This window comes from Amphiura filiformis, chromosome 14, assembly GCF_039555335.1.
Source record: "Amphiura filiformis chromosome 14, Afil_fr2py, whole genome shotgun sequence".
In the NCBI taxonomy this organism is placed as follows: Eukaryota; Metazoa; Echinodermata; class Ophiuroidea; order Amphilepidida; family Amphiuridae; genus Amphiura; species Amphiura filiformis.
In genome coordinates this window covers 44,957,762-44,983,544 of record NC_092641.1, presented here as the reverse complement: position 1 = coordinate 44,983,544, position 25,783 = coordinate 44,957,762, and the positions used below count along the sequence as shown (strand labels likewise).

The following is a 25,783-nucleotide window of genomic DNA, read 5'->3' as shown; positions in this document are numbered from 1 at the left end:
AAACATAATATCTAGTGGGGTCAATGTAACAAATAGGCTATGGGAGGTATTTTCTGTAACATATATTTGTACTTTGATCCAGAAACATGACGAAACTGGACATTTGATAAAAAGGTGGGATAACGTCTCCTTCTCTTCATTACAAAATGCACAAAGATCGTTTTGACGTTTATTCATTTTAAACAACATTGCATTTGTTCCTAGAATTCTGTGTATTATTCTGTACTGAAACCATCTTAATTTTACATCATTTGTAAATTTGAAATTGCGACTACAAATGTCTTTCCATTCTGTTTCTGTAAAATTACACATTAACTCACTTTGCCATTTACACTTATCTGTAGGAGATCTGTATTGAACTTTCAACAAAATTTCATAAAATAATCTACATCCCTTTTTGTTTGGCTTTAACAGATCCATTACAATTGGATTTACAAAACCATCTTGCTTCATTAGTTTTTGCTTAAATTTGAAACCACCTTCAATTGCATGAATAATACTATAATATTCTATAAAATTGGTATGAATATCATAGGTTTGCACAAAAGAATCAAATGTTTTAAAGCCACCATTGTCATCAAGAAGATCATTTATCACCAGAATACCTTTCAAACTCCAATGTTTGTAATGGATCGGTTTACAACCAATGATTATTTTATCATTCCACCAGAGATATTGCCTAGCAATCGAGTTATAGTCCAAATTCTGGTTATTGAAAGCACAAATAACCTGCGACCAGGAGGATAATGTATCATACCAGAATTTATTTGAGATCCTATCCTTAATGTCTTTAAACCTATATGTACCGAACATGAAAATTTCATCCCGAGTTATATTGGCTGTGAAGTAAAAAAGTTGCTTCCATTTTTGCTCCCCAAAAGCAATTCTTCTGATCCAAGATGTTTTTAAAGCGTTTAAATGGTTTACAACATTAGGCATTTTAACACCACCATTTTCATAAGATTGCGTCATTTGCTCCCTTTTAATTTTGTCTGGTTTGCCTTGCCAAATAAATTTGTAAATTTCCTCATTTACTGTTTTAAAATAATCAGAATTTGGATTTGGCAACATTTGACCAATATAATTTAGCTTTGCAAGTACGAGTGATTTTACTACGACTACACGACCAAGCACAGTAATATTACGTTTTGACCACATCAAGATTTGATTTCTCATTGATGTCAATGCTTTGTTAAAATTAACATCCACCATATCAGATAGGTTTGTACTAAACGTAACTCCCAACATGTCAACGATACCATCAAAATGCCAATTTAATTTCAAATTCTTGCATATTGGCTCTTTCCTGTGCTTATTTGAGCCTATCCAAATTGCAGAGGTCTTTTTACATTGATTTTGAGACCGGACATATCTTTAAAATCATTCAATGTATTCATCGCATGCTCTAATGATTCGGAAGTTCCATCGAGAATTAAGGTTGTATCGTCAGCATATTGTGAGAGCTTAAAAGACATATCATTTATTACAATTCCTTTAATTGACTCATTACATCGGATCATGGAACCCAAGATTTCAGCACATAAAACAAAGATATAGGGGACATAGGGTCCCCTGCCGGCACCGGCAGAAATATTAAAAGAGTTAGATATGTGACCATTTACTATTACAGATGAAGTGATTTTACTATAAAATGTATTAAACCATTTAATAACATCTTTACCAAAATTAAAAAAATCAAGAGTCTTTCTGATAAAATTGTGAGATACCGTATCAAAAGCTTTTTCAAAATCAATTAATAACATCATACCTGGAATATTGGAGATTTCAGTATAACTAAGTAAATCATATATCAGCCGAATATTTTCACCAATATATCTGTCTGCCACAAAGCCAGTTTGATCTTCATTAATAACAGTTGGTAAAACAGTTTTAATACGGTTTGCAATACATGATGAAGCAAGTTTGTAAGAAACATTCAATAATGAAATTGGTCTCCAATTCCCAATAAATTGTCTGGGTCTGACAATTTATTTAATGCATACTTTTATATCAACAATTTAAATATTGACTATTTGCTAAAAATAACCATACTATCAATCTATTATCATTCATTTCGTAAGCTAACAAGTAATTATAAAGATTTCCGGTTTTTCAGAGAGAAGGGGTTTTTTCGGTATATATAATCAATGTGCCGCTCATTAAGTGGTGTGCTTTAAAAAGTTTGTTAGCATCTGCATCCGAGTTGAATGATACAGAAAAGTTTGTTGACACACGACAGCGTAATCGCACTCTAGACATCCTGGAATAGAAACACTGTCAAGTTCAAGTAATACTCTTTATCACGGTCACTGCCCTGTTATAAAACTGACCGAGGGTCATTCAAAAACTTATGCATTAACAACCTTCATATTTACTAGTATTTTGTTGATACATGTATAAAATGAGAATACCCTTTGAAAATAAAAATCAATGATTATATTACTTGTCACTTGAGATTATTTCGTGTATTTGTCTATTTCTTTAACAAAATGAAAGTAAAATTCAGTGCATTATGATTTGAAATAGAAAAATCCTGTACAGACATAATGAATTACGTGAACTCGCGAATAAACGTTAAAACTATGACGAATTTTTAGCCAAAAGTCTGCAGTTTTATATATTTGTGTGCACCCTGGCCTAAACTAATTAAGGGACCTATCCACTTTTATTCGAAAATACCAAAAATACCATGAATACCTTCTTTCAAATCCGATTTTATGTGCACATCGTACACGAATAAATGTTCGTACACGAACAATTAATTTTAAAATATCTGTAGCACAGATATTTGATATTAAAAGAAACAAATAAGAAGTTTAACAGACTATACCCTAAAATTTCGTTCTTACCCAAGCAACTCAATAATAGGCACATATACGTACCATGAATAGGCAATTATAGTGAGATTGGAAATTCCTGAATTTGCACGCTTTGCGCGCACTGGCCCATCAAATACCAATTTTCACCTTCATTTTGGCCTTAAATAGAAATTTGTTTTAAATTATGATGCTTACGCCGTCACTTGGGACATTTCAATTATAATCATGCAGCAGATCAAGAAGCTGAATAGGAGAAAGAAGAATGATCGGGCAGAACTTTTTGAATGACCTTACACAAGAACGTACGGTTCGCACTCGACTCACGCTTGAAAATTGCACGCTTGACAATTGAAAACCTTTGGCTGTATACTACTTGCTCACTGATATTTTGCAGTACTATGACGTTGGAATAATGTTCGATTCGTTTAAGAAATAATTAGTAATAACTCAGGACAGTTTAGTTTACGTCACTTAATTACATGATGTCATTTCGAACGACAGTTTCTGTGTTGGGCAGAAACACGCAGATGTTAAACGTTACTACTGGATCACGATTTGGATGTCATAAGTCTTGCGTATCACCCAGTGTAGCGACAGTTTTTTACTCACAAGGTAAGTTGTGGCTCGCTATCTTCAAAAAAAAAAAGTGGTAGGACTATCAAATTTTTTCCAACAAGAACAACCACGTGAAGAATCAGGGGCGTAGCCAGCTTTCTTGGTCAGGGGGGCAAAATAAAATTTTGGGGGCACAGACAAAAAAAATTGCAGTTGCATCATACAATACATACCCAGCAAACACAAAACGTTTTCGACATCATTCGCAAAGGGTTATAAAAGGTTATCAGAAAACGTTTAAATGTCGGGTTATATAAAGGGTATATTAAGGGTATAAAACGTTTTCATAACATTAAAAAACATGTTTTGATAATATATTGCCCAGTAAACACAAAATGTTTTACAGAAAACGTTTAAATGTCGGGTTATATAAAGGGTATAAAAACGTTTTAATAACATTCCAAAAACATTTTGGAAAACGTGATACAAAACATTCTAAAGAGAATGTTATTTTGGGGTTGAAAAAATATTTTGCGAAAAATGTTTGCTCTAAATATTTGCAATAACGTTTTAAAAACGTTTTCATGACCTTTATATAACCCGACATTTAAATGTTATTAAAACTTTTTGAAAATAACATCTTAAGAACATTTCTGTGTTTGCAGGGTGCAAATATTTTAACATTATGTTATTTAAGTTTTGGCAAAATATTTGGCAAAAGATGTTTGAAAAAAATGTTTACAATAGCATTTTGCAAACATTTTAAAAATATTGTTGTTGCGTGTTTTCATACAAAATGTTTTAAAACGTTTACATGACCTTTACATAACCCGACATTTTAATGTTATTAAAACGTTTTTACCTAAACCAAAAGCCAAAATATAACTTATTTAAAACGTTTTTAAAACGTTTTTGTGTTTGCTGGGTAGAGACTGTATGTCTTCGAGCTTCCCGAAAAGGGCCTTATTGGGATGATGGTATTTTACACTATTTTCGCCCATTATCCGGCTAAAAAAGGGTTTTATTGTTACAATGTGCGCGCGTAGCTCGGAAAAATTTTGTATTTTACACTATTTTGGCCCTGAATTTTGCTAGAAAAGGGGCTCATTGCCCTTAGCCTAAATCTCCCGGCCTAAAATTAAATCTCCTGATGGAGATATTCTCTTTTCCCTTTCATTGTTAATATTGAAAAGTTGGTTTTTTTGTCACGCTTGGTTCTGGACTGCTCAGGGACGTCAGACCAGTTGCTCAATTAGAAGAAAAATCAAAAAAAGGGGGGAAAACAGTGGCGTAGATTTCTTTTTGACATGGGGGATGGGGTTGGAAAACTTTTTTGTTGAAGTTAAGTGACTCCAGCACCTTTGGGGATAGAATAAGTTTATGGTGCAAATGCGCGCCAAGCGAGTGAAAAATTTGCCATACATACATACATACATACATACAAAATATTTATGACACGCTGTTTCATAGATATCACAGCGTGTGTGATGATACACTATATAATAAATAACAAAACAAAATTAAAAGCAAGCAAATAATATGGAACAAAAGAAAAATCATTGTGTGAAAAGGTGTGTTTTAAGTCCTTTCTTAAACATGTGAAGTGATGCCACAGAGCGCGCGCAGAGCAGGTGGTAAAGTGTTCCACAACCGAGGAGCAACATATGCGAATGATCTGTCGGCAGCAGATTGAAGAGTGCGAGGTGTGTAAGTTTGTTCAGTGAGTCTGGTAGTGTCAGTTGAAGATCGTAAGCCAGTTCGTGCAGGTGAGTACAGAGACAAGTTGCAGGCAAGGTATGATGGAGCAAAGCCATTTAGGCACTTGAAAACAATGACAAGGATTTTGAATGTTATTCTGTTCTTGATAGTAAGCCAGTGGAGCTCTTTGATGAACGGTGTTGCATGATCACGCTTCTTTGCACAGAAAATTAGTTTTGCCGCCCAATTTTGCAGTCTCTGAAGTCTCGCGATGTCAGTTGCATTTGCTCCAAGTAGAACTGCATTTGCATAGTCGAGACAAGAAAGAATTAACGACCTAACGATGTGTCTCTGTCTAAGAACCGGCGTATACGTGTTATGTTACGAAGATGGTAAGTGACATTACTACACAAGCTTGTAATGTGGGTTGACATGGAAAGCTGACCATCAAAGAGGACACCCAGATTACGAACAGTGTCAGAGGGAATGATAACATTGTTATCAATTTGAAGATGAATATTTGATGGTAACTTGCGCCTATTGTGTGGTGAAGCAGCGATAAAAAACTCCGTTTTGTTTCGTTCAGCATCAACATGTTGTTAGTCATCCACAGTTTTATCTCGCTGATGCAGTTTGAGAGTCTTGACAGAGCACATTGAATGGAAATCGGATCAGAAGGATTGAAATTTAAAAAGAGCTGAATGTCGTCGGCATATATATGGTAATGGATTTGATGCTTCCTGATAATACGACCAACCGGGATGATGTAAATTCTGAATGATGCTGGACCAACGATGGAACCCTGTGGAAGGCCATAGTACATCTGATGAGGATCAGAAAAAGTACCATTGATACAAATTTTGGTGGTTCTGTTGGTAAAATATGACTTGTACCAGTCTAGTGCAGTTCCGCTCAGGCCGATTTCATTAGCCATACGATGAACCAAAACACTATGCTCTACCATGTCAAATGCAGCTGACAGATCTAGTAAAACCAAAAACACAGCTTGCTGGTTGTAAAGGTACTGCATGATGTTAGTCTTGACGTGGAGAAGCGCTGCCTCTGTACTATGCAGAGAGCGATAGGCCGACTGGTATTCTTCACCAAGATTGTACTTATCAAGATGAGCATTGATGCATCTGAAAACATATTTCTCGATCAGTTTTGAAATGAACGGAATATTTGCGACAGGACGATAGTTTTTCATAACATTTGGATCCAGGGATTGCTTCTTTATCAATGGGTTAATAATAGCTTGCTTGAGTGCGTCTGGAAATACCCCTGTGGTAAGAGAAACATTAATAATACGGTGGATTACAGGTACAAAAACAGACATATTTTGCTTGATATACCAAGTGGGTATTGGAGCCAAAAGACTACTTTTGTTAGCAGACTTATTCAACATCATCTTCATTAACGGGATCATAATGTGCAAGATTGCAAGAAACAGTATTATCATAATTATGATACATCAACAACATTCTTAATTCTACTCTGTTCAATCTTCAATTCTCTATGGATATTAGCAACTTTTTCAGAGAAAAAATTGGCAAACTCGTCAGAGAGCTCCTTTGCGGAGCTATGGTCTGGCAGAACCTTTTTACTGCTATTTAGGAGACCTTTTACAAGCTTAAAAACAGATTTGCTATCTGCGTTTTCAAACTCAGATTTGTAGTAGGTTATTTTAGGATTTTCAATCATTGAGTTAACAACATTGTTTTGAGCAATATACAACTCGTGGTGAGCCTCAGACTTGCTTTTTCTCCATCTTCTTTCAAGCCTTCGTCTTTCACGACGAGCTTTGTGAATGTCTTGGGTATACCACGGTTGTCTGACTCTGGCTCTACAAACTTTCCTAGTATTGGGAGCATGTGTATCAAGAGCATCTGTAATGATCTCATTGTAAACGGTTCCAAAAAAGTAAGTCCCCCCCCCCTAAGACATTTTAGTATAATCCAAAAACGGCTTGATCAATTCTCTTGTTTGAAAGTTTGGAACATAGGCTGATTAGTTATGCATCAAGTGAGCGGGTTTTTGTTGCTACTTTTTATCATCTTCATTGCAAAATGCAGTCATTTACGATATTTTCGACCAAAAAAAAGTTGCATTTTTCTACATTGGCTTTTTATGCTTGAATTTGTGTTTGACAAATTTTCCTTTAAGTGAGTAATTTAATCAAAAATAAGCATAATTGAATTTAATTAAGTTTAAGCCTGCCTGATTTAGGTATCACACATTCAAAAACAGTTTTTATGGTTCAGTGAATAAATTAAATTGAATGCTGCAGCTTATTAATGTCTTTCAATAATGAATAGGCCTTCCTTCATGTGAGATGGCTTCCAAGCATCGTTCTTCTCTGCTGTTGGTCAAGCTGGTTCCCCGCATGCTGCAGGATTTGCTGTAAAGTCCTTTAAGGTGATGTGGTCCCTTACTTGTCCGCTTATAACAAGCTGAGTCTTGATAAAGGCCACCCATCTAAATGTTGTTTTGAACCGTTCAAGGAATGACCAATGAAACAAGTGTATAGGGATCCAGTATAGAAGATCAACCAGGAATCTGTTGGTCCATTGGTTAAATTAATCAATGAACACAAGATTTGTCATTGAAGTTACAGTTGTTGCTTCCCAATAAATTAAATTAGAACGAAAAACTTGTTAAATTTACTCATTTTAATGCATACAAAAAGCCAATTTAGAAAAGTGCAACTTTTGTTGATGAAAAAAATTTCATAAATGGCTATATGATTACTCACTGAACCATAAAACATGTTAGAAAAGTGTAAAAATTAATTCATGAACATCTTAACTGAAGTTATTTTAATAAAAAACAAAAAAATATAGAAACGTTCCTTTTTGATTAATTTTATTCAAGTGAAAGAGGTCTGAAACCAAAAGTCATGCATAAAAAGCCTATGTAGAAAAGTGCAGCTTTTTTTAAATAAAATTTTATAAATGGCTGTATTTCTCAGTGAAGATGATAACAGATAACAAGAAAACGCCGTTCACTTGATGCATAACTTATCAGCCTATGTTCCAAACTTTAAAACAAGAGAATTGATCAAGCCGTTTTTGGATTATACCAACAATTCTTAGGGGGGGGGACTTATTTTTTTGGAACCGTTTATTTGCTAGTGACTAGGTCACTATTATTAGATTCAGAAACAAGCATTTTAAATTTGCATACAAGATCATTGTTCAGCGATGTCTGGTCCATGTTCCGAAAATTACGACAGTTCCTGACTTCTTTCACATCAGTTGGCTTGTCCAGGTTAAGTGTACAAAAAATAACATGATGGTCTGAAAGGCGAGTGCCAGTACACGTATCCCTAAACAAGCCATCTTCAGGATGCGAAAAAATCAAATCCAATGTATTACCATACTTGCGGGTGGGACCAGTCACATGTTGGCAAAAACCAGCACTTTCAAAGGATGTTATGAAGTGCTTGGCATCATAATCATCAGGAGTGTTAACATGGACGTTGAAATCGCCGAGCAAGATCATTGTAGTACTTAAAGAATTTAAGTAGATTAGAAAATCTTCAAAATCGCTTAAGAAATCAGATGTTTTTAATTTTAATTTTGAAGCCAAACTGTTGAAATATGGTGCAAAGGTGGAATAAATTCGCCCATCATCATCATCATCAGTCGGCTGCGGAGCAGGCGACTACACGATTTCTCTAACTATTGCGATCTTTAGCATGCGAAACAATTTTGTTTGGCTGCAACATCCCTTCAGTATCTCCCAGAAGGTGCCAGTACACGTATCCCTAAACAAGCCATCTTCAGGATGCGAAAAAATCAAATCCAATGTATTACCATACTTGTGGGTGGGACCAGTCACATGTTGGCAAAAACCAGCACTTTCAAAGGATGTTATGAAGTGCTTGGCATCATAATCATCAGGAGTGTTAACATGGACGTTGAAATCGCCGAGCAAGATCATTTTAGTACTTAAAGAATTTAAGTAGATTAGAAAATCTTCAAAATCGCTTAAGAAATCAGATGTTTTTAATTTTAATTTTGAAGCCAAACTGTTGAAATATGGTGCAAAGGTGGAATAAATTCGCCCATCATCATCATCATCATCAGTCGGCTGCGGAGCAGGCGGCTACACGCTTTCTCTAACTATTGCGATCTTGAGCATGCGAAACAATTTTGTTTGGCTGCAACATCCCTGCAGTATCTCCCAGGAGGTGCTGGACATACTGTAAGTACAGTGTGCGCGGCCGTCCCGGTTACCTCTTCCCATGTGGTGGAATATATAGGGCATATTCTTTCACAGTATATGGCCGAGAAATTTGAGTTGATGAATCTTGGCTCTGGCTACCAGTGGGGTGGTCTTACTCAGATTGTAGATGGTTTCATTTGGAATCCACACGCTTGGTGTATAACATGACTCTGTAGCAAGATGTTGCAAAGGCACATCTACGTACAGCCGTAAACATGGGTGGATGGTTGTATGAACCATTCTCCTGGCAAAATATTGGCGGGGTATCCCCTATCCCCCGCGATCTACGCCTATGAAAAAACAATGGATTATGGCCGTAGCTAGTGTAGGCAGTAGTCGGTAATAATAAAGTAAATTAAAATAGTATGTAATAGCGCAAAAAAATTACAACAGAGAACATTCATTTTGTTTTTTGTTTTTGTTTTTTATTTTTGTTTTTATATTCCCCGGACCATATCTCGGTAACGAACAATATTAGGGACCTGATATTTGGAGGATTATATTCCCCACACCATTTTGAAAAGCTTAAGAGCCCTTTTTGCACTGTTTACCTTTTTTTAATCTGAATGTTCTTCTTATTTTCAAAAACGCGCTAATAATTTTAAGATTTTTGCAAAAGTATCGATATTTTGGTTGCAAATCTCACAAAAAGTGGTTATGATACGCATAGTTTATACTATTTTTTTCATGTATAAAGGACATTAAAATAATTTATTTTTACATAATGTAATATTCCGGGAAGTGTAAACTGTGTCTTTAATAATGATTGCTTACAATAAATATTTTGACTTCAGATGTTCACAGCAATATTCCACCAGTGGACTGTCCAATGCACAACAACAACACCGATAGAAATAGTCAACCAAATTGGCAAGAGAAGCGACGGAATAAGAGTACCATGGTCGGCACAGTCAAAGACATTGACATCACTGCAACACAAGCTGAATCAACTCAACCTTTTAATGAGATCCCCATACCAGGTAAGAAGTGTGTGTGTGCAACTCTTCGGAATTAACCTCATGGCCGACTGGCCATCCTCTTATTTGACCTTCTTCTGATATGCACTAGGCATCGGGTTCGATTCTCGGTGGTAACTAGTAGGTGGGATTATTGGTATATAAATGAATGTCTGAATTCAATTGGCAACATCTGCAGATTAAATTGAGACTTCCTCACTTACATTATGGATTTATTGATCCATTGATTGAGTGGCCCAATAAAGTTCGTTTTTCTATGGGCACTTTTAGCTTGTCGTTCAGGAGAAAAAAATATTTGATTCTGATTGCAATATTAATTGGACCTTCATGCAGCCGTTTGGAGGCTTATTAAAGATGGGGTCCAACGGACATAGATACATTTCAGATCGATCTTAATATGAATATATATTCCATGGTGTTTTGTAGCAGAATTCAAAACGTTTCTCTCTCACATATTTTCCATTCCAAATGTGATTTTGTGTCATACAAAAATTATCACTTAAACTTACTTATTCATCCTTGCATAATGTGAAATAACACATTGATGGGATACCTCTGGTGACAAAACTGAGTGATGGTGGAGTGCTTTAATGACCGTTGGACCCCGTTTCCAGGGTTGTACTCCAGCAATCCAAACGAACAAAACAAAACCACATTTATTTGACAACCGCATCGGTGCCGGTATATCACATCGAACTTGACCTGAATTGAGATCCGACACATTACTACCAACTAAAGGCATAATGACACAGACCACATCAGACCATCGTTTTGTTTTAGGGACCTTTGGACTCGATATTTTTAGGCCAATGTAATTGATAAACACGGCAAAATACAGCGATCCCAAAATCTATCCCTAAGGGACACCTTATTGGAACACCTTGTTGGAATGAGTAGCATTGATGACTACCCTTACCTAAGTTTCTCAATTATAGCGATATAGAATGTTTATCTCATCTTTATTTCCAGGTGGTCACGAGAAAGGTTTGATGGGCATCTTGGCTCCTTTGTACCATGCGTGGAGAGGCAAGGCATTTACTAAGCCACATGAATACTTGTTTAGCTGCGCCAAAGAATGTGGACCAATTTTCAGGTACCTATAATAGTGACGGGTACATTCTCAATATATAGCATAGACCGAAGTTAGCACACACAACCTTATTAAAAGGGCATATATTGCCGAACAAATTTAACTCCATTGCAAGAAAATACTTATTACATTACAGTTGACACTTACAAAAGACCAATAATTTTTGTGTTGGTAACATTCTGGCCCTTTTCAGCGTTCGAAGCGAAACATAAATGCAACAGACTGATGACGTCATTATATGAACGGAAGTGATTGTATCGCGGTCCGTTTAAAGAACGTTGCTATATGTATACCACCTAGGTTTGATTATCATTGAGGTATAGGACTTTTTATTTTTTCGGAGAAGAGCAGGTAGGGCAACTACTTGATTATATTTCTACATGTTCATACTACATACTCTGAAAATTTTAGAAAATTCGCACAGGTCCGTTTTTTTCACATTTTTGTTCCTAAAATGAGGGTTATAGCGCCCTCAACGGGCACTCTCTCCATAGGGCTACACGTAAAGACCAGTTATAGACAAATGGACCTAAAATAAAACGGACTCGTTCATTTTTCTTCAAATTTTGTATATGATGTAGATTTAACATCTGGAATGTAATGCAAGTGGTGTCGTTGCTGCTCATCTAAATTCATTTTTAAAATGTCCGCCCCAGACCAAGGTGATACATAATGTCACAAAACGGGGATAGAGATCGTAAAGGTGCAACCCCAGACAAGTGCCGATAAATGGATAAATGCTTATATGACATGATGCAGTCATGTCTACAGTAGAATTCATCTCGACCTTTGCAGGACTTAACCCCATTAAAAGCTATTAAACCAAGATAACACTCATTGAAACAGCTCAACTGATTAAATCGGATCTTCTCTGGCTGTGCACATGTGACTGTTTTCATGTGCGATATCGCAATAAAGTTTGTATTAAAGCTTCAGTTGGGTAACCGATTATAAAGGAAACGAAAGGAAACAATGGTATGTGTACCATTGTTCACGAAATGAGACAATGGCGTGCTTTTTGTAAACCAGCATTCTTGAAAATGAGCAACATAATGATTGTTGACTTAACACGGTTTGGAAATAATTTCTTCATATTTTTGGTGTTATCTGTCGTTTACATATCCTTCCTAAAACACAAAAGTACGACCCTCTCCAAACACCTAAATTAGCTAAAAATTTAGGACATGTTACAAAACTATATTGTCTAGAATTTTAGAAGAGTACTTTTAATATTGGCCGGTTATTTTTCACACAGCGACGTTAACTAGGCAATGTACTATTACCTATAACATTAACTAAAACACCAAAGTACGAATATTTCCAAACATCTAAATTAGCTAAAAATTTAGGACATGTTAAAAACTATATTTTCTAGAACTTTAGAAGAGTACTTTTAATATTGGCCGGTTATTTTTCACACAGCGACGTTAACTAGTCATATCCCCATACTGTTAACGTAGGGCTATTTGTAGGGGTCACGCGTCAATGGTGAGAGCACTGTGTATTGTGTATAGGAAAACGGACAGTAACTGCAGTATGAACAGCTCAAATAATTTTGGAAGGCAATTTGCCGAAGCAAAAAACAACAACAACAACAACATCAACCACGCAACAAACATTTATCTGGTCAATTGGACAATAACCGCAGCAAACCAACCTATATTTGCGTAGCAACTGCTGTTGTTATATTCGGCGGTTTTGCGGATATCTTTGAGAGCAATGTAAGCGCAAAAGCCAAACAACCAGCAACCATTGCCGCGATTCTTTTTTACCGTTTTTGTAATTTCAAACTCTAGCAATAGTGCGTATCACCAGTAACTAATAATAAAGTATTGAAAACATTTGTTTACACGTGTGATTTTAACCACAGACAGAACACGTTGATGGGCTGGGTCGTCAACATTTCGGATGCAGACGGTATTGAGAAAGTGTTTCGTGCAGTTGGTAAATACCCCAATAGACCAATGGTCAAAAGTTGGATCGAGCATAGACATGATAGAAATTTTGCTCTTGGGATAATAACAAGGTAAGAAGGTGAAATACAGCAGGTGGTTTCATTTGCATTATATAGAAATGGCAGCTATATTGAATTTTGAAGGATTCCATTCCCCAAGTATTACATCAAAATGAATGTGCTCGTTTCTCGGTGTGGTCTATTTCAGCTCAAAAAGCAAACAAAAATAAACAAAACAAAAACAAAATAGCAGAAAGACAACTTTGAAGACCCTATACACCTTTGTTCCATAACCACTAAGGTATAGGACATTTTTTGTTTTTGCTATATCCCCCGAATGAAATGTATTTAATTATGTTTGTACTCACTCAGGTAGCATTGTGTGTGAATTTTACATCCGAACTAAGTGCTATTCTTTTTATGGGCATTTTAGTGTCTATAAGGGCCCAAAATGAGGGTTTTTCAATATCGCCGTCCATTTCTAATTGTCACCCCCATAGACTTTGCATGTAAAATAAAAAGGCTCATAAAAAATTTAATAGCACTAAGTTCGGATGTAAAATTCACATTGAAGGCTTTTTGAGTGATTACAAAGATAATTAAATACTTTTCATTCGGGGGCTATGTGGAATTTTTTTAAATGTATTCCTTGTACAATGACATTTCACAATAAAATATGTCCATTGGAAACAAAGGTGTATAGGCTATGGCAGAGTGTGCAGAATTAATACAAGCAAGCAATTATGTATTTCAAAGATTTATTGAACCCAATAACTTGTCTTCACGAGAAATGCGTTTATTATAACCTCATTACAAAACTGTTTCGTTTGTCTTTATTGCAGTGAGCATGAAACGTGGCAAAGATTGCGTTCCGCGGTAAGCAAAGGAATCTTGAAACCCGGTGTACTTGTATCACACGTGGGCTCTATGCATGAAGTAACCCTAGATCTTATCAACAAATTGAGATCAATTAGAAAACCAGACGGAGTCATTCCAGACATTGAGACAGAACTGTTCAAATGGGCCATGGAGTGTAAGTTTTTTAACTTACTAAGTATTTCTGTAATCCGTCGTTCCATGTGGGTCCTAATTGTATCAGCCTCATCAGTCAGAAATGTCGAAGAGGGTAGGTTACTCGATCATGTACCAACAGTGACATTCTTAAACGGAGCAGGTCAAATACCACTGTCAGGCTGATTATCCCTTTGATGAACGTAAAAGGTCTATTAGCCCTCCCGTGATTTCATCTCCATACTATTTTTTATTTGTGTGTGTTCATAAATGATAAGGATGTATGTATCAGTTTTTATAACAATACGTTATTAAAATGAATATAAAAATACAATCATTTTAAATACCAATATCAGGTTTATTATTCCTTGGATAAACGTAATAATGGTTTCATACTTTCTGAGCAGTGACGCTTCATTTTGCCGCTTGCACTTTTCTGCAAACAGAGCGGCATGACGCTGAGCAGCAGCGGTTTGACTATGAAACCAATCTTGCCGCTCAATCTCCAAAAATCATTTCCTGCTCTCCTACGCTGGCGCCGCTCCCGAGTTGACTTTAACTCAACTCCTAACGATTTGCCGCGATATCGGCATGCCGCTGGTAACCGCTAGGGTTTCTGTGCGACTGCAGAGTGTAGCAAAATCATCGTCAGAGCTGCAGAAAAGTATGAAACCAGCATAATATTTCTTTTAGCCCTCCCGTGACTTCATCTCTAATACTGTAAAAATGAATTTCTTTTGTTATATTCTTATAATTTCAGCATCGGCAACATTCGTTTTTGACAAAAGGCTGAACCTTATCACAGAGAAAGTCTTAAAGAAAGAAAATCAAGACTTCTTTGATGCTCTGCAAGTGATAGCATTGGAATCTTCAAAGTTATGGAGTCTTCCAGAAAAGGTTATCAACAACTTACCGGAGAGTCGAAACCCGATCCTTAAGTCCAATAAAGCATGGGATGTACTGTTTGCAATCAGTAAGTTCATTGTGGTTATGGAATCATATTAAATATAGAGCTACAAATTAAATAATAATAATAATAATAATAATAATGAAAATAATAATAATAATAATAATAATAATAATAATAAATAATAATAAATAATAATAATTATTATTATTATAAATGAGTTTAAAATAATGTGTGTTTTTTTTCTAATTTCAGCAAAGACATATATTGATGAGAAGATGGGTGCACTAGCTAGAAAAGCAGACAATGGAGAGGATTTTGATGATGGAACATTTGTGGCATATATGCTGACCCAGAATGAGATAACAACAGAGGAAATCTACGGTAATGTGTCGGAAATATTTCCCGCTTCAGTGGATACGGTAAGTGAATAAACCCAGTGAATAAAACGAAACAAGAAGGATTATGACGTCCGTGTTATATATGCATTAACCATTATTCTTAAACACTTGAGAAAGTCCATGCAATTATAGGTTCTTAGCCGTGTGATATGACACGATTTAAACAACTCGGCTTCGCCTCGACAGCGGTTAAAAACAATACCTTTATTCTCTTATTATTGTCTTATCTTAATTCAATTTTACAAATCAAAAGTTATAAAGAAGAAGAAAATTGTGACGTGCCATGTCAAAAGGAGACACTTTTGGGCAGGATCGTAAATGGAGAAATAGCCAAAAACCTGCCCGGGGTTGATTTTTGCACAATTTGGGTTAGTTGCGAATTTGTGATGTTATTAATGTTACAAATATTGTCTGATAGTTTCAGACCGGAATATAACTGACATCTTGTATTTTTGAGACATTTTTCAAGGTAATTCCTACTCTCAACATTATCAATAATATTTTTAAAGGCCGATATCTCTATTTCCAATTTTATAATACTATAACTTACTAACTCAATATCTTTGCTTAGGAATGTCCAATTCCATTGGGGAAAACGGCGTTGTGGAGCAAAATACCTCCGCATTTAAGATATGTAAAAACCTCAAAATTGATAACCTGCCCAAAAGTGTCTCCTTTTGACATGACACGTCACAATTACTTTAAGCCTTACTCTGCAGACACCTTATAAATATTTATATATATATTTATATTATATATATGACTCTTTACCAACTTACAAAGGACTCTAGGCAAACCTAGATGACTGCCCCTCCCTAGTAAGAGCCATTTTTTATTTAATTTAATAATTGTGTCTTTCCAGACAGCACATACAACAGCATGGTTAATTCATGAAGTTTCTAAACATCCGGAAGTCCAAGACAAATTGTACGATGAATTAATAAGTATCAACCCTGAGAACACTACACCTACATCCGAAATGCTCGACAGTATGACATATCTAAAGGCAACAGTAAAAGAAACACAGAGGTGTGTACATTGGTGAATACTTATATTCAGGGCCAGAGTCACCTTTTGAAGGTCCCTAGCATGGCATCACGATCGGCCCATGTTACACCCCATCCCCAACACTGTAAAAAATTATTTCTTTAGTTGGTTGAGTATCATCAAATTACATAACTGGGACAAATCCGCGCGAAGCAATTTTAAATGGGAAAAAATTAGGCTTAAGGAAAATGCACCACATTATGACTTATTCCTTTTCCTTTTCTTTTTAATTTTTTTATCTTATTTTTTATTATCTCCTCCCCTCTCCTAGATCGTGGCCCCGAACCGAAGGCCCACTTTTATGCTTGAAACTGACATATTCTTTCGGGTTTTTTTTTTCAGACTTTACCCAATCACTTTAGCTACTGCCCGGATTCTTGACAACGATATTGTAATCAAGGGATATAATATTCCTAAAGAAGTGAGTGTATACTTGATTATTATAGACTTTGGGATGAAAAGAAAGAAAGAAAGAAAGAAAGAAAGAAAGAAAGAAAGAAAGAAAGAAAGAAAGAAAGAAAGAAAGAAAGAAAGAAAGAAAGAAAGAAAGAAAGAAAGAAAGAAAGAAAGAAAGAAAGAAAGAAAGAAAGAAAGAAAGAAAGAAAGAAAGAGAGGAGAGGAGAGGAGAGGAGAGGAGAGGGAGGAGAGGGGGGAGGGAGGGAGGGGAGGGGAGGGAGGAGAGGAGAGGAGAAAAGAAACAGCGCGGACAGTCACTTCTGCTAATATACTCGGATGTCTATAATAATACAAAAAAGATATAATTACAAATCAAATTTCAGACTCACATTACGACTAATTTCTACACGGCAAGTCGGGACCCTAAGCTTTTTGACAACCCAAATGAGTTTAAGCCTGAGCGTTGGCTACAAAACGAGAAAAAGTACCACCCGTTTGCTTCACTACCGTTTGGGCATGGAACCAGAATGTGTGTTGGTAAGTTGATTATAATGCAAAATTACTATTCCATCGTAAGGCCAAAACCATTGTTTTCTCCGCCTCAGCGACCGACCCTAAATCCATAAAAATCATGGTCGCAATTGTTTTAAATTACGATTTTAAAATCGTTGTTTATCACAATTAATATTTACAAATGTCTTTAATGGAAGAAACATTTATATCTATTATGAAGGATTTAAGAAAAAAAATGGAATGACCAACCCAACCTTCCCAAAACACAACAGTTTGTTTGTTTGTTTGTTTTTTGTTTTTTACCTAACGCTTACAATTATTCCAAACCACATTTGTGACTGGACGCCGCGAATCAGCCGTAAAGTCGGCCCGGTCAATTTTGTTTTATTTCGTGTTTAGAAAATATATACCATAAGCTTTAAAATGGTATATCATTTGACTTCAAACGATATCCAAAAGCGGGGTCATGATTTGTTGAACTCTGTTCCTTCGACAAAATTGTATATTTTATCGGTTCTACATGTGTCTCTTTTTCTACATTTCTGGTAATAAATATCCAACAGTCATAATTGGCGGTCATTTCAAATCATCTCCAAGTCAACGAGGTTCAGAAATATCCTCTCATTGTTCATTGTTGATTATACATACCTAGACAAAATACAATGCTTTGTTATCTACCACTTGAACAGGATTTAGCCAAAGCAAACAAAGACAAGAACTATTCTATAGAAATAGGTAGAAGCTTATTATCCTCTTCAGCAGTATTATTATTGATTGATTTAAACAGCGTTTGATAAGATACTTGTCGCAACGAATTGGTACACCTATGAATACGACCTTCACATACATTTTACACTTTAACTCAGAATACAATTTGCCGAGTTTACGGCTGATTCGCCGCGTCCACTCACATTTAAGTGAATTTAACCATTATCCTAAAATTTATGCACTAGAGGTTTTAGAAAAATTATTGATTCTCCTGCCTATGGTGGTGTGGACACGTATGTGTCACCAACTAGGGCACGATATAGGATTTTTTTTTTTGCCACACTCACAAAACAAAGGAAAACACAAGAAAGCAAAGAAACGGGTTTCTTTTGTTTTCTATGAGTGAGCGAATTTTAAGAGAAATTAAAATGAATTTCTTATATACTCTAATGTTTTATGAGTGAGATGATTTTAAAAGAAATAAAAAGTTTACTTTTGTTTCTTATCTCATTTAAATTATTGTGCGTATTTTTCACAAAAATAGAAAACAAAAGAAACTAAGATGAATGCACATGTTCTCTATTGTTTTATGAGTGAGCGGATTTTAAAAGAAAGTACATTATTTCTTAAGTTTTATATTGGTTTGTGAGTGAGCGAATCTTCAAGTATATAAGAGATCAGCTGATTGAGTTGAATGTTGAATGGGTTGAGGTGGTGACATCACTGGGTGTTTATTGAGTGTGTGGGGAGAGGTGATGGAGGTGCATGGTGTTAAGTGCGAGTGTGTGGCCCATTCATGGTCTTTTGGAATTGATATATTCTGTGTTTAAGGAGGGATGATTTTGTCATTTCTGTACACATAATTTCGTTTAAAACCTTTTTAACATCATAGTAATAAGATATGGTTGTTATTGTGTTATATTGCAGGTCGCCGATTGGCACAACAAGAGATGTATCTCGTCTTATCAGAGGTAATCCATGTATTTTGAAATACGATCATAATTTTGTCTAAATAAAGATTATTTTTTCTTCTAACATCTCTGAAAATATGCTGCATTATTATCATCCTAGCGTGCCGTAAATTAACACCCTATTATAAGCTTGTTGTACTTCTTTTGTTTCAGCTCGTCAGGAATTTCAGATTAGTTTCAACCAAACCAAATGTTGGCTCCAACTGTGGAGTAACGATTCATCCAGAATCATCGGTAGAACCCAAGTTGATTGATCGCCGAAAATAAAGTAGCCAGAGCGAGCAGCATTTACATTACGATCATTAAACAAACTGACTTGTTTTGAATCTGGAAGGTACCTTATCAGGAACGTACCAGCAATTTCCTTATGTCCAACATTAACGTTCTGATCAACTATGCAAAACGGCTTCATTATCTAACTTGATAATAATGTTTGGTTTTTGTCCTTGTTGTTGTTGTTTTGTTGTTGTTGTTTTGTTGTTGTTGTTGTTGCTGTACAATGTTGTATGAATTAATTTCATCTATTTTGTTCTAAGTGTAAATAAAATGACCCTTTCTTATCTTGCATTTGAAATGATATATAGCGCAAATCCTCAAATCTATCACCAGAATTTTCATTATGCTCGTCTATCACTATTCTTTACAGGTGCCTATAAAACGAAGACCCCTCAACCTGGTCTGATATGCTTGATAAAGCATTCAAATTGGGGTCTTCGTTTTCGGGGTCTTCGTTTTTGAGGTCTTCGTTTTTGAGGTCTTCGTTTTCGGGGTCTTTCTTTTCGAGGTCTTCATTTTCGGGGTCTTCGTTTTCGAGGTCTTCGTTTTCGAGGTCTTCGTTTTCGAGGTCTTCGTTTGATCGAGGTCTTCGTTTTCGGGGTCTTCGTTATCGAGGTCTTCGTTTTCGAGGTCTTCGTTTTCGAGGTCTTCCTTTTCGAGGTCTTCCTTTTCGATGTCTTCGTTTTATAGACACCCATTTGTTTACATTTATTGAGTACTGATAGAATGACGTTTGAATGTATTGGTTATAAAGGTTATACTCCAGATTGTGAGCTCAACATTTGAGGTATATGGATGTTGATATAACAGGTTAATAAGGAATTATGCCATTGTAAATAAGGTCATTTTGGTGTATAAATGAATGACCTAATTCACCCTTAAAGGTCAGGTCTATTGCAAAAACAAGTTTATCTCTATTAGAAGAGAATAATTATTACATTACAAGTTGACACTTGTTGCAATTTTTTATGCGTATTTCTCCTGAAAAAGGAGCAATTGTGTGGGTAAAGTTCAGCCTCGTACGTGTTCTTCCCCCGTTTGAAGCGTACGGGTTCTCCCCCGTTTGGCTGATGACGTAGGTAAATGAAGCGGACACTATACCATGCTCTCATCATACAATAACAATCACTTTGACAAGTTTGACATTAGCAACAATGAGTTGTACTATCATTTACCATAACAATGCTGCATAACAATATGCACACTATTGTTCTCATTTCGCAAACAAAGCCCACACAGTATTGTTACTATGGGTTTGCTTTGTAATATTTCATCCAACTGAAACTATAATAACTACATGAGTTTGTGGACTTAACACGGTTTATATGCTAGTCTCAGATGAAATTCTAAGCTCAAATTATTTATTTATTTTTTAGGCCTAATATTTCTCATGATATTGATATACATATGAATTGTAATATCACAATTTACTAATATGTAAAAAAGAAGCGGCTGATTTTATCCATGTGTTTAAAAACCATTAAATTTGTAATAATTTTTAGAGGTTTTTTTTTCTGTGAACAACAACAGTATACGTTCTGTCCATTGAGAGCGTTTATAGTCCCCTTTCTCAAAGCGGGCACATCTCATTTCATGACGTCACCGTTTTTCTAGGCCAAATCTGTCTCGTTCGAAGGAACTCACCGCTTAAGTTGGTTTTTGCGGAATATCAATTTTAAACGTCTTATTTTCTCAAAAAAGGAGTCATTTTCATTGTCCTTATAATATTAGCTTGCCAATGATATGATATTGTTTTTGCAATAGACCTGCCCTTTAAATGCACTATGTTACTTGGGCAACTTAAAACATTTCTGCTACATGACCTTTGATCTGAAGAGGCTCTTCAAAACTACCCCTTCAGCAGCGCAATGTGTTCATCTAAAATATCGAATTTATCGAAGCATGGTGAAACGCATAACAAGACGGTTAATAATAAGTATAAATGATAATATTAATGAAAATAATAAAAGAAATACTATAAACTTAAATAATAAAAACAAATACTAATAATAATAGTAATGACAATGGTGATAGTATGAATGATAATGGTAGTAATACCGATTGGATACTGTAAGTGTTTTAACAGATTTTGTGGTGATTTTTGCCGACCTTAGGACATTGATAAAAATTTGAAACAATCTTTGTAAAATTTCCTGTGATTTATCAAAATTGAGCACGATTTGTAGTGATCGATTACAATTTGGGCAAATTACAGCATTTAAACACAAAAAATGCAAAACAAATCTTATGTTCCTAGTCTACCTTCTATCTTCCTAGACTAGATATTCATATCTGGTGTACACCTAAAGTTATTATGGGTCAAAATTTGCCGATTTTAAGCGCTATTTGTGGCTGAACCACTCCAGGGGGCCCTAGAATTCTGAAGGGGTCTAATTTTTTTTTTATTTGCTCATAGACATTGCACATTGGCACATGGTTAATACATTCTGAACATAATTAGCACCTATAAGTGCACTTTGACATTATCAATTAATTTGATTCAACAATACGAAGTGCCGATTTTGACTCCCCTGAAATCCCAACGAAATTCAGAAATCTATCTCTTTTGGCATTAGGCATTTCAGACACAGCCAGTGAGTGACCACATTCAACAAGAGGGTCAGAACTGATTCAATTAAGAAGAAAATAAGAGGCACTTTGTCATTTGGACCCCATGAATTCCAAATTTTGGTCAAAGTCGTCAAACTTTAAGGACCCGCCATTCGCAAACGAAATCGAATTTGAATTTTTTCTTGTGACCTCACCTAGGGATCCATAAAAGGTACCCCTGAGCCAAATGAGAGCAAAATCCAAGAGGGTGGGTGTACACTCAGTCTGTTTTGGACTGACCCTATACGGAAGTGAAATCAGTTTTAAAAGGATTGTTATTGAGTGAGACTCTGTATGAGAAAAAAGGTTGCAAAAAGCACGAATATTTTGTAGCTGGCTGTTGTGTATACACTAAAGTTGTGTATAGTTTCGTATAGTTTGGTAATGTTTTATACATGTTCAGGGGGCCAAAACAAATCTTTCACAGCTTTTCTATTTGATCGTAGTGCAGGGTTATGTGTGTGAGACGAACTGTCACGGTAGATTGCAATCATGCTTTTGATGAATACATTTGAGCAGTCCGCCATATTTACGGGATGATACGTCACATGCAAGGCCTCTATACGATTTTTAGCACTGTCTACCTTCATTTTTTCTATGCGTTTATAATCATGAGATAGATTCAACCATAAATGCACGGATGATCTTTCCTTGCAAATCTGATTTTTTTTGCATATTTGTCTTTTTACGCTACCTTCTTGGAATCAGACAAATTTGAGATCCTCTTAGATGTCTTAAGACACCACTAAATCCCCCATAGAACAGCTGCAGCGGTCAACATAATTGGTGCTTTTCTTTCATTTTACCTCATTACATCTATTTCAAGCGACCAGAAAAACTTCTTGGCAGTTGTTTTCTAGTTTTATAAATATTTTCTGAAATTTGACCGAAATCGTCAACTAAGGCTTTAACAAAAATATAAAGCCTAGGATTTATAAACAAATAATAAAACCGTGGTAAAATAAAATTAAAAGTAAAATAGAATTACCCTAATGGGGTTCGAACCAGGAGTGTATGGTTCATGCGTCCAAAGCATTACTGGTGGATACAAGATAATTCGCCCAATAAAGACTTCGCCCAAAATTGCTTAAGTACAGGCCCTATGGAAAACCAATTTATTTTTTGTTCATTCACCCATATAATAATAGCAATCAGATTTTGGGATGGATGTGTACACAGTGATTTGATTATAGCAGAAACACATAATCATTATTTGCCTTTATTATGGATAAGTAACTAAATGTTGACATAGCTGTAATAGAATAGCTTCTGGCATTTATTTATCTTATTTATTATCTTCTTAAATCCTCAACAGTGGTCACTGACCTTAGTCAATGTACTAAATCTACAGAACTTATCCATGACAAATCATGGCAAACTCTTTGAGCTGTGTGAAGGATCAAGAATATTTTTAGGTTATTGTTGGGCTAACTATCGAGTGACCACCGAGTAATGAGAATTACGTCTAAGCCATACGAGCGGCTTGTTAAATTATGTTTTAAAAGCAATCTTATTGTCACTCAGTGGCTCACTCGTGTATATATTTCAGGAATTAATTAACATTTTCCAAATAATGTAATACCAACATTTATTAAAGTTGTATACAGTCTCTTTCCCCTTTGGAACTTTTGGTTAGTGAAAATCAAGTTTAGAGCGAATGGGTTTTTTTAATACTCTATATCATGGTCACTGCTCGGTTATGAAGCTGTACGAGGGTCATTCAAAAACTTAAGAAATAACGACCTTCATATTTACTAGTATTTTGTTGATAGTGTACATGTAAATGAGAATACTCTTTGAAAAAAAATCTATGATTATAAACTTGCCACTTAAGATTATTTCGTGTTAATACATTTTTCTAATTCTTTAGCAACATAAAAGTTCGTTTGATTTGATTTGATTTGATTTGATTTATTATATTTTATGTTTTCCACTTTTTTATATCAGTCTAGTCTCGGTCCCAGCCTCTTTGTGCTCATCAAGGGCGCCATCCGGCTGGGGCCATGTCATACTGACTGACAGATCGGAAGACTTAGTCACCGATACTCTAAAATACCAGCTGCCCTTATGCCTTGCTTTTGTGGATTATGAAAAAGCTTTTGATTCGGTGGAAACAAATGCAGTCATCCAAGCACTCAAAAACCAAGGCATAAACAAAATCTACATAAAGACCATACAGGAAATATATACCAATGCCACAGCTACACTAACACTTCATAAGGACAGTGATCCAATTTTCATCAGAAGGGGAGTTCGTCAGGGAGATACCATGTCACCCAAGCTGTTTGTGGCAACCCTAGAAGAAATCTTCAAAAGATTGAACTGGGATGATAAAGGCATCAATGTAAATGGAAATAAATTCAACCATCTAAGGTTTGCAGATGATATTGTAATCATATCTGGAGATGCAGCCGAGTTGGAAGAAATGTTAACTGATTTGAGCAATGAGAGTAGGAAAGTGGGGCTAAAAATGAACATGTCAAAAACAAAGGTCATGTTCAACATGTATGCAGATAATAAGGAAATCAAAATTGGAAATGAAACACTGGAACATGTATACAAATACACTTACTTAGGACAAGAAATTTGGCCAGATGGGAATCAGCCGCAGGAAATAAAGAGAAAAACACAAGCAGGATGGGCAGCTTTCAGCAGACACAAAGATATACTAACAGACAAACACATGCCAAAAGGAAACTTTTCAATCAATGCATCTTACCTGCCATAACATATGGAAGTGAAACTTGGACATTAAACAAAGTTATGGAAAGGAAACTTCAGACTACACAACGAAGTATGGAAATGATGATGCTGGGGTATACAAGGAGAGACCGGAAAAAGAACAGCTGGATTAGGGAACAAACAAGAGCAAAGGATGTGTTAACAACAGTAAAAAGAATTAAATGGAGGTGGGCTGGACATCTGAGTAGGATAACAGATGAAAGATGGAGTCAGCTCACAACAGAGTGGCAACCGTTGTATGGAGCAAGGAAAAGAGGAAGACCTCGAGCTAGATGGAGAGACGAGCTGGTCAGCTACCTGGGAACAACATCCTGGACAGGAATTGCAGGAGACAGGAGAAATTGGCAGAATTTGGGAGAGGCTTTTACCCAGCAGTGGGATGACATGGGCTGATGATGATGATGATGATGATGATGATGATGATGACTCTAAAATCAGCCCACTGGGTCCAGACTAATTAACTATTATCATGATTATATCAAGCTGATTTTCTTTCCATTATAATTTAAAATGTCGGCCTAAACGATAGAAACATTTCAATACGTCACCAAATCCATGTGAATTAAAAACAATTTCCAGATAAATGATTTTTTTAATCTGTTGAAGGTCAAAGTTTATTACCATATTTTATCTTATCGACAAATATAATTTCATAATAACCATGACAATACGCGTATAATAGTATGGAAAAGTCTAGAATTGGCGTTACCAGTTAATATCATCATGCGTACGAGACACTGAGCCTCATAGGCGGTGGAGTTTTTTATCAATGGGTCTACCACCCCTAAAAGTGTTAATAGAAGTAAAAATAACAATAATTGCCTCGTGCATTTTCCTTTCTAGCCAGAAAAACATCATGTTGTGGGCCAATACCAATACCA

The 25,783-nt window shown here is 35.7% G+C and overlaps 1 protein-coding gene across 1 annotated transcript; it reads left to right on the top strand.

Moving 5' to 3' along the window:
- The first annotated feature begins 3,113 nt into the window (after positions 1-3,113).
- Positions 3,114-22,823, top strand: LOC140170168 (1,25-dihydroxyvitamin D(3) 24-hydroxylase, mitochondrial-like). The gene is made up of 12 exons (XM_072193491.1): positions 3,114-3,431; positions 10,094-10,279; positions 11,246-11,369; positions 13,237-13,392; positions 14,163-14,353; positions 15,092-15,304; positions 15,494-15,660; positions 16,502-16,668; positions 17,029-17,107; positions 17,466-17,619; positions 19,231-19,274; positions 19,428-22,823. The coding sequence occupies exons 1-12, from the start codon at positions 3,299-3,301 to the stop codon at positions 19,539-19,541; spliced, it is 1,728 nt and encodes a 575-aa protein (XP_072049592.1). The 5' UTR covers positions 3,114-3,298; the 3' UTR covers positions 19,542-22,823.
- Positions 22,824-25,783: the final 2,960 nt, after the last annotated feature.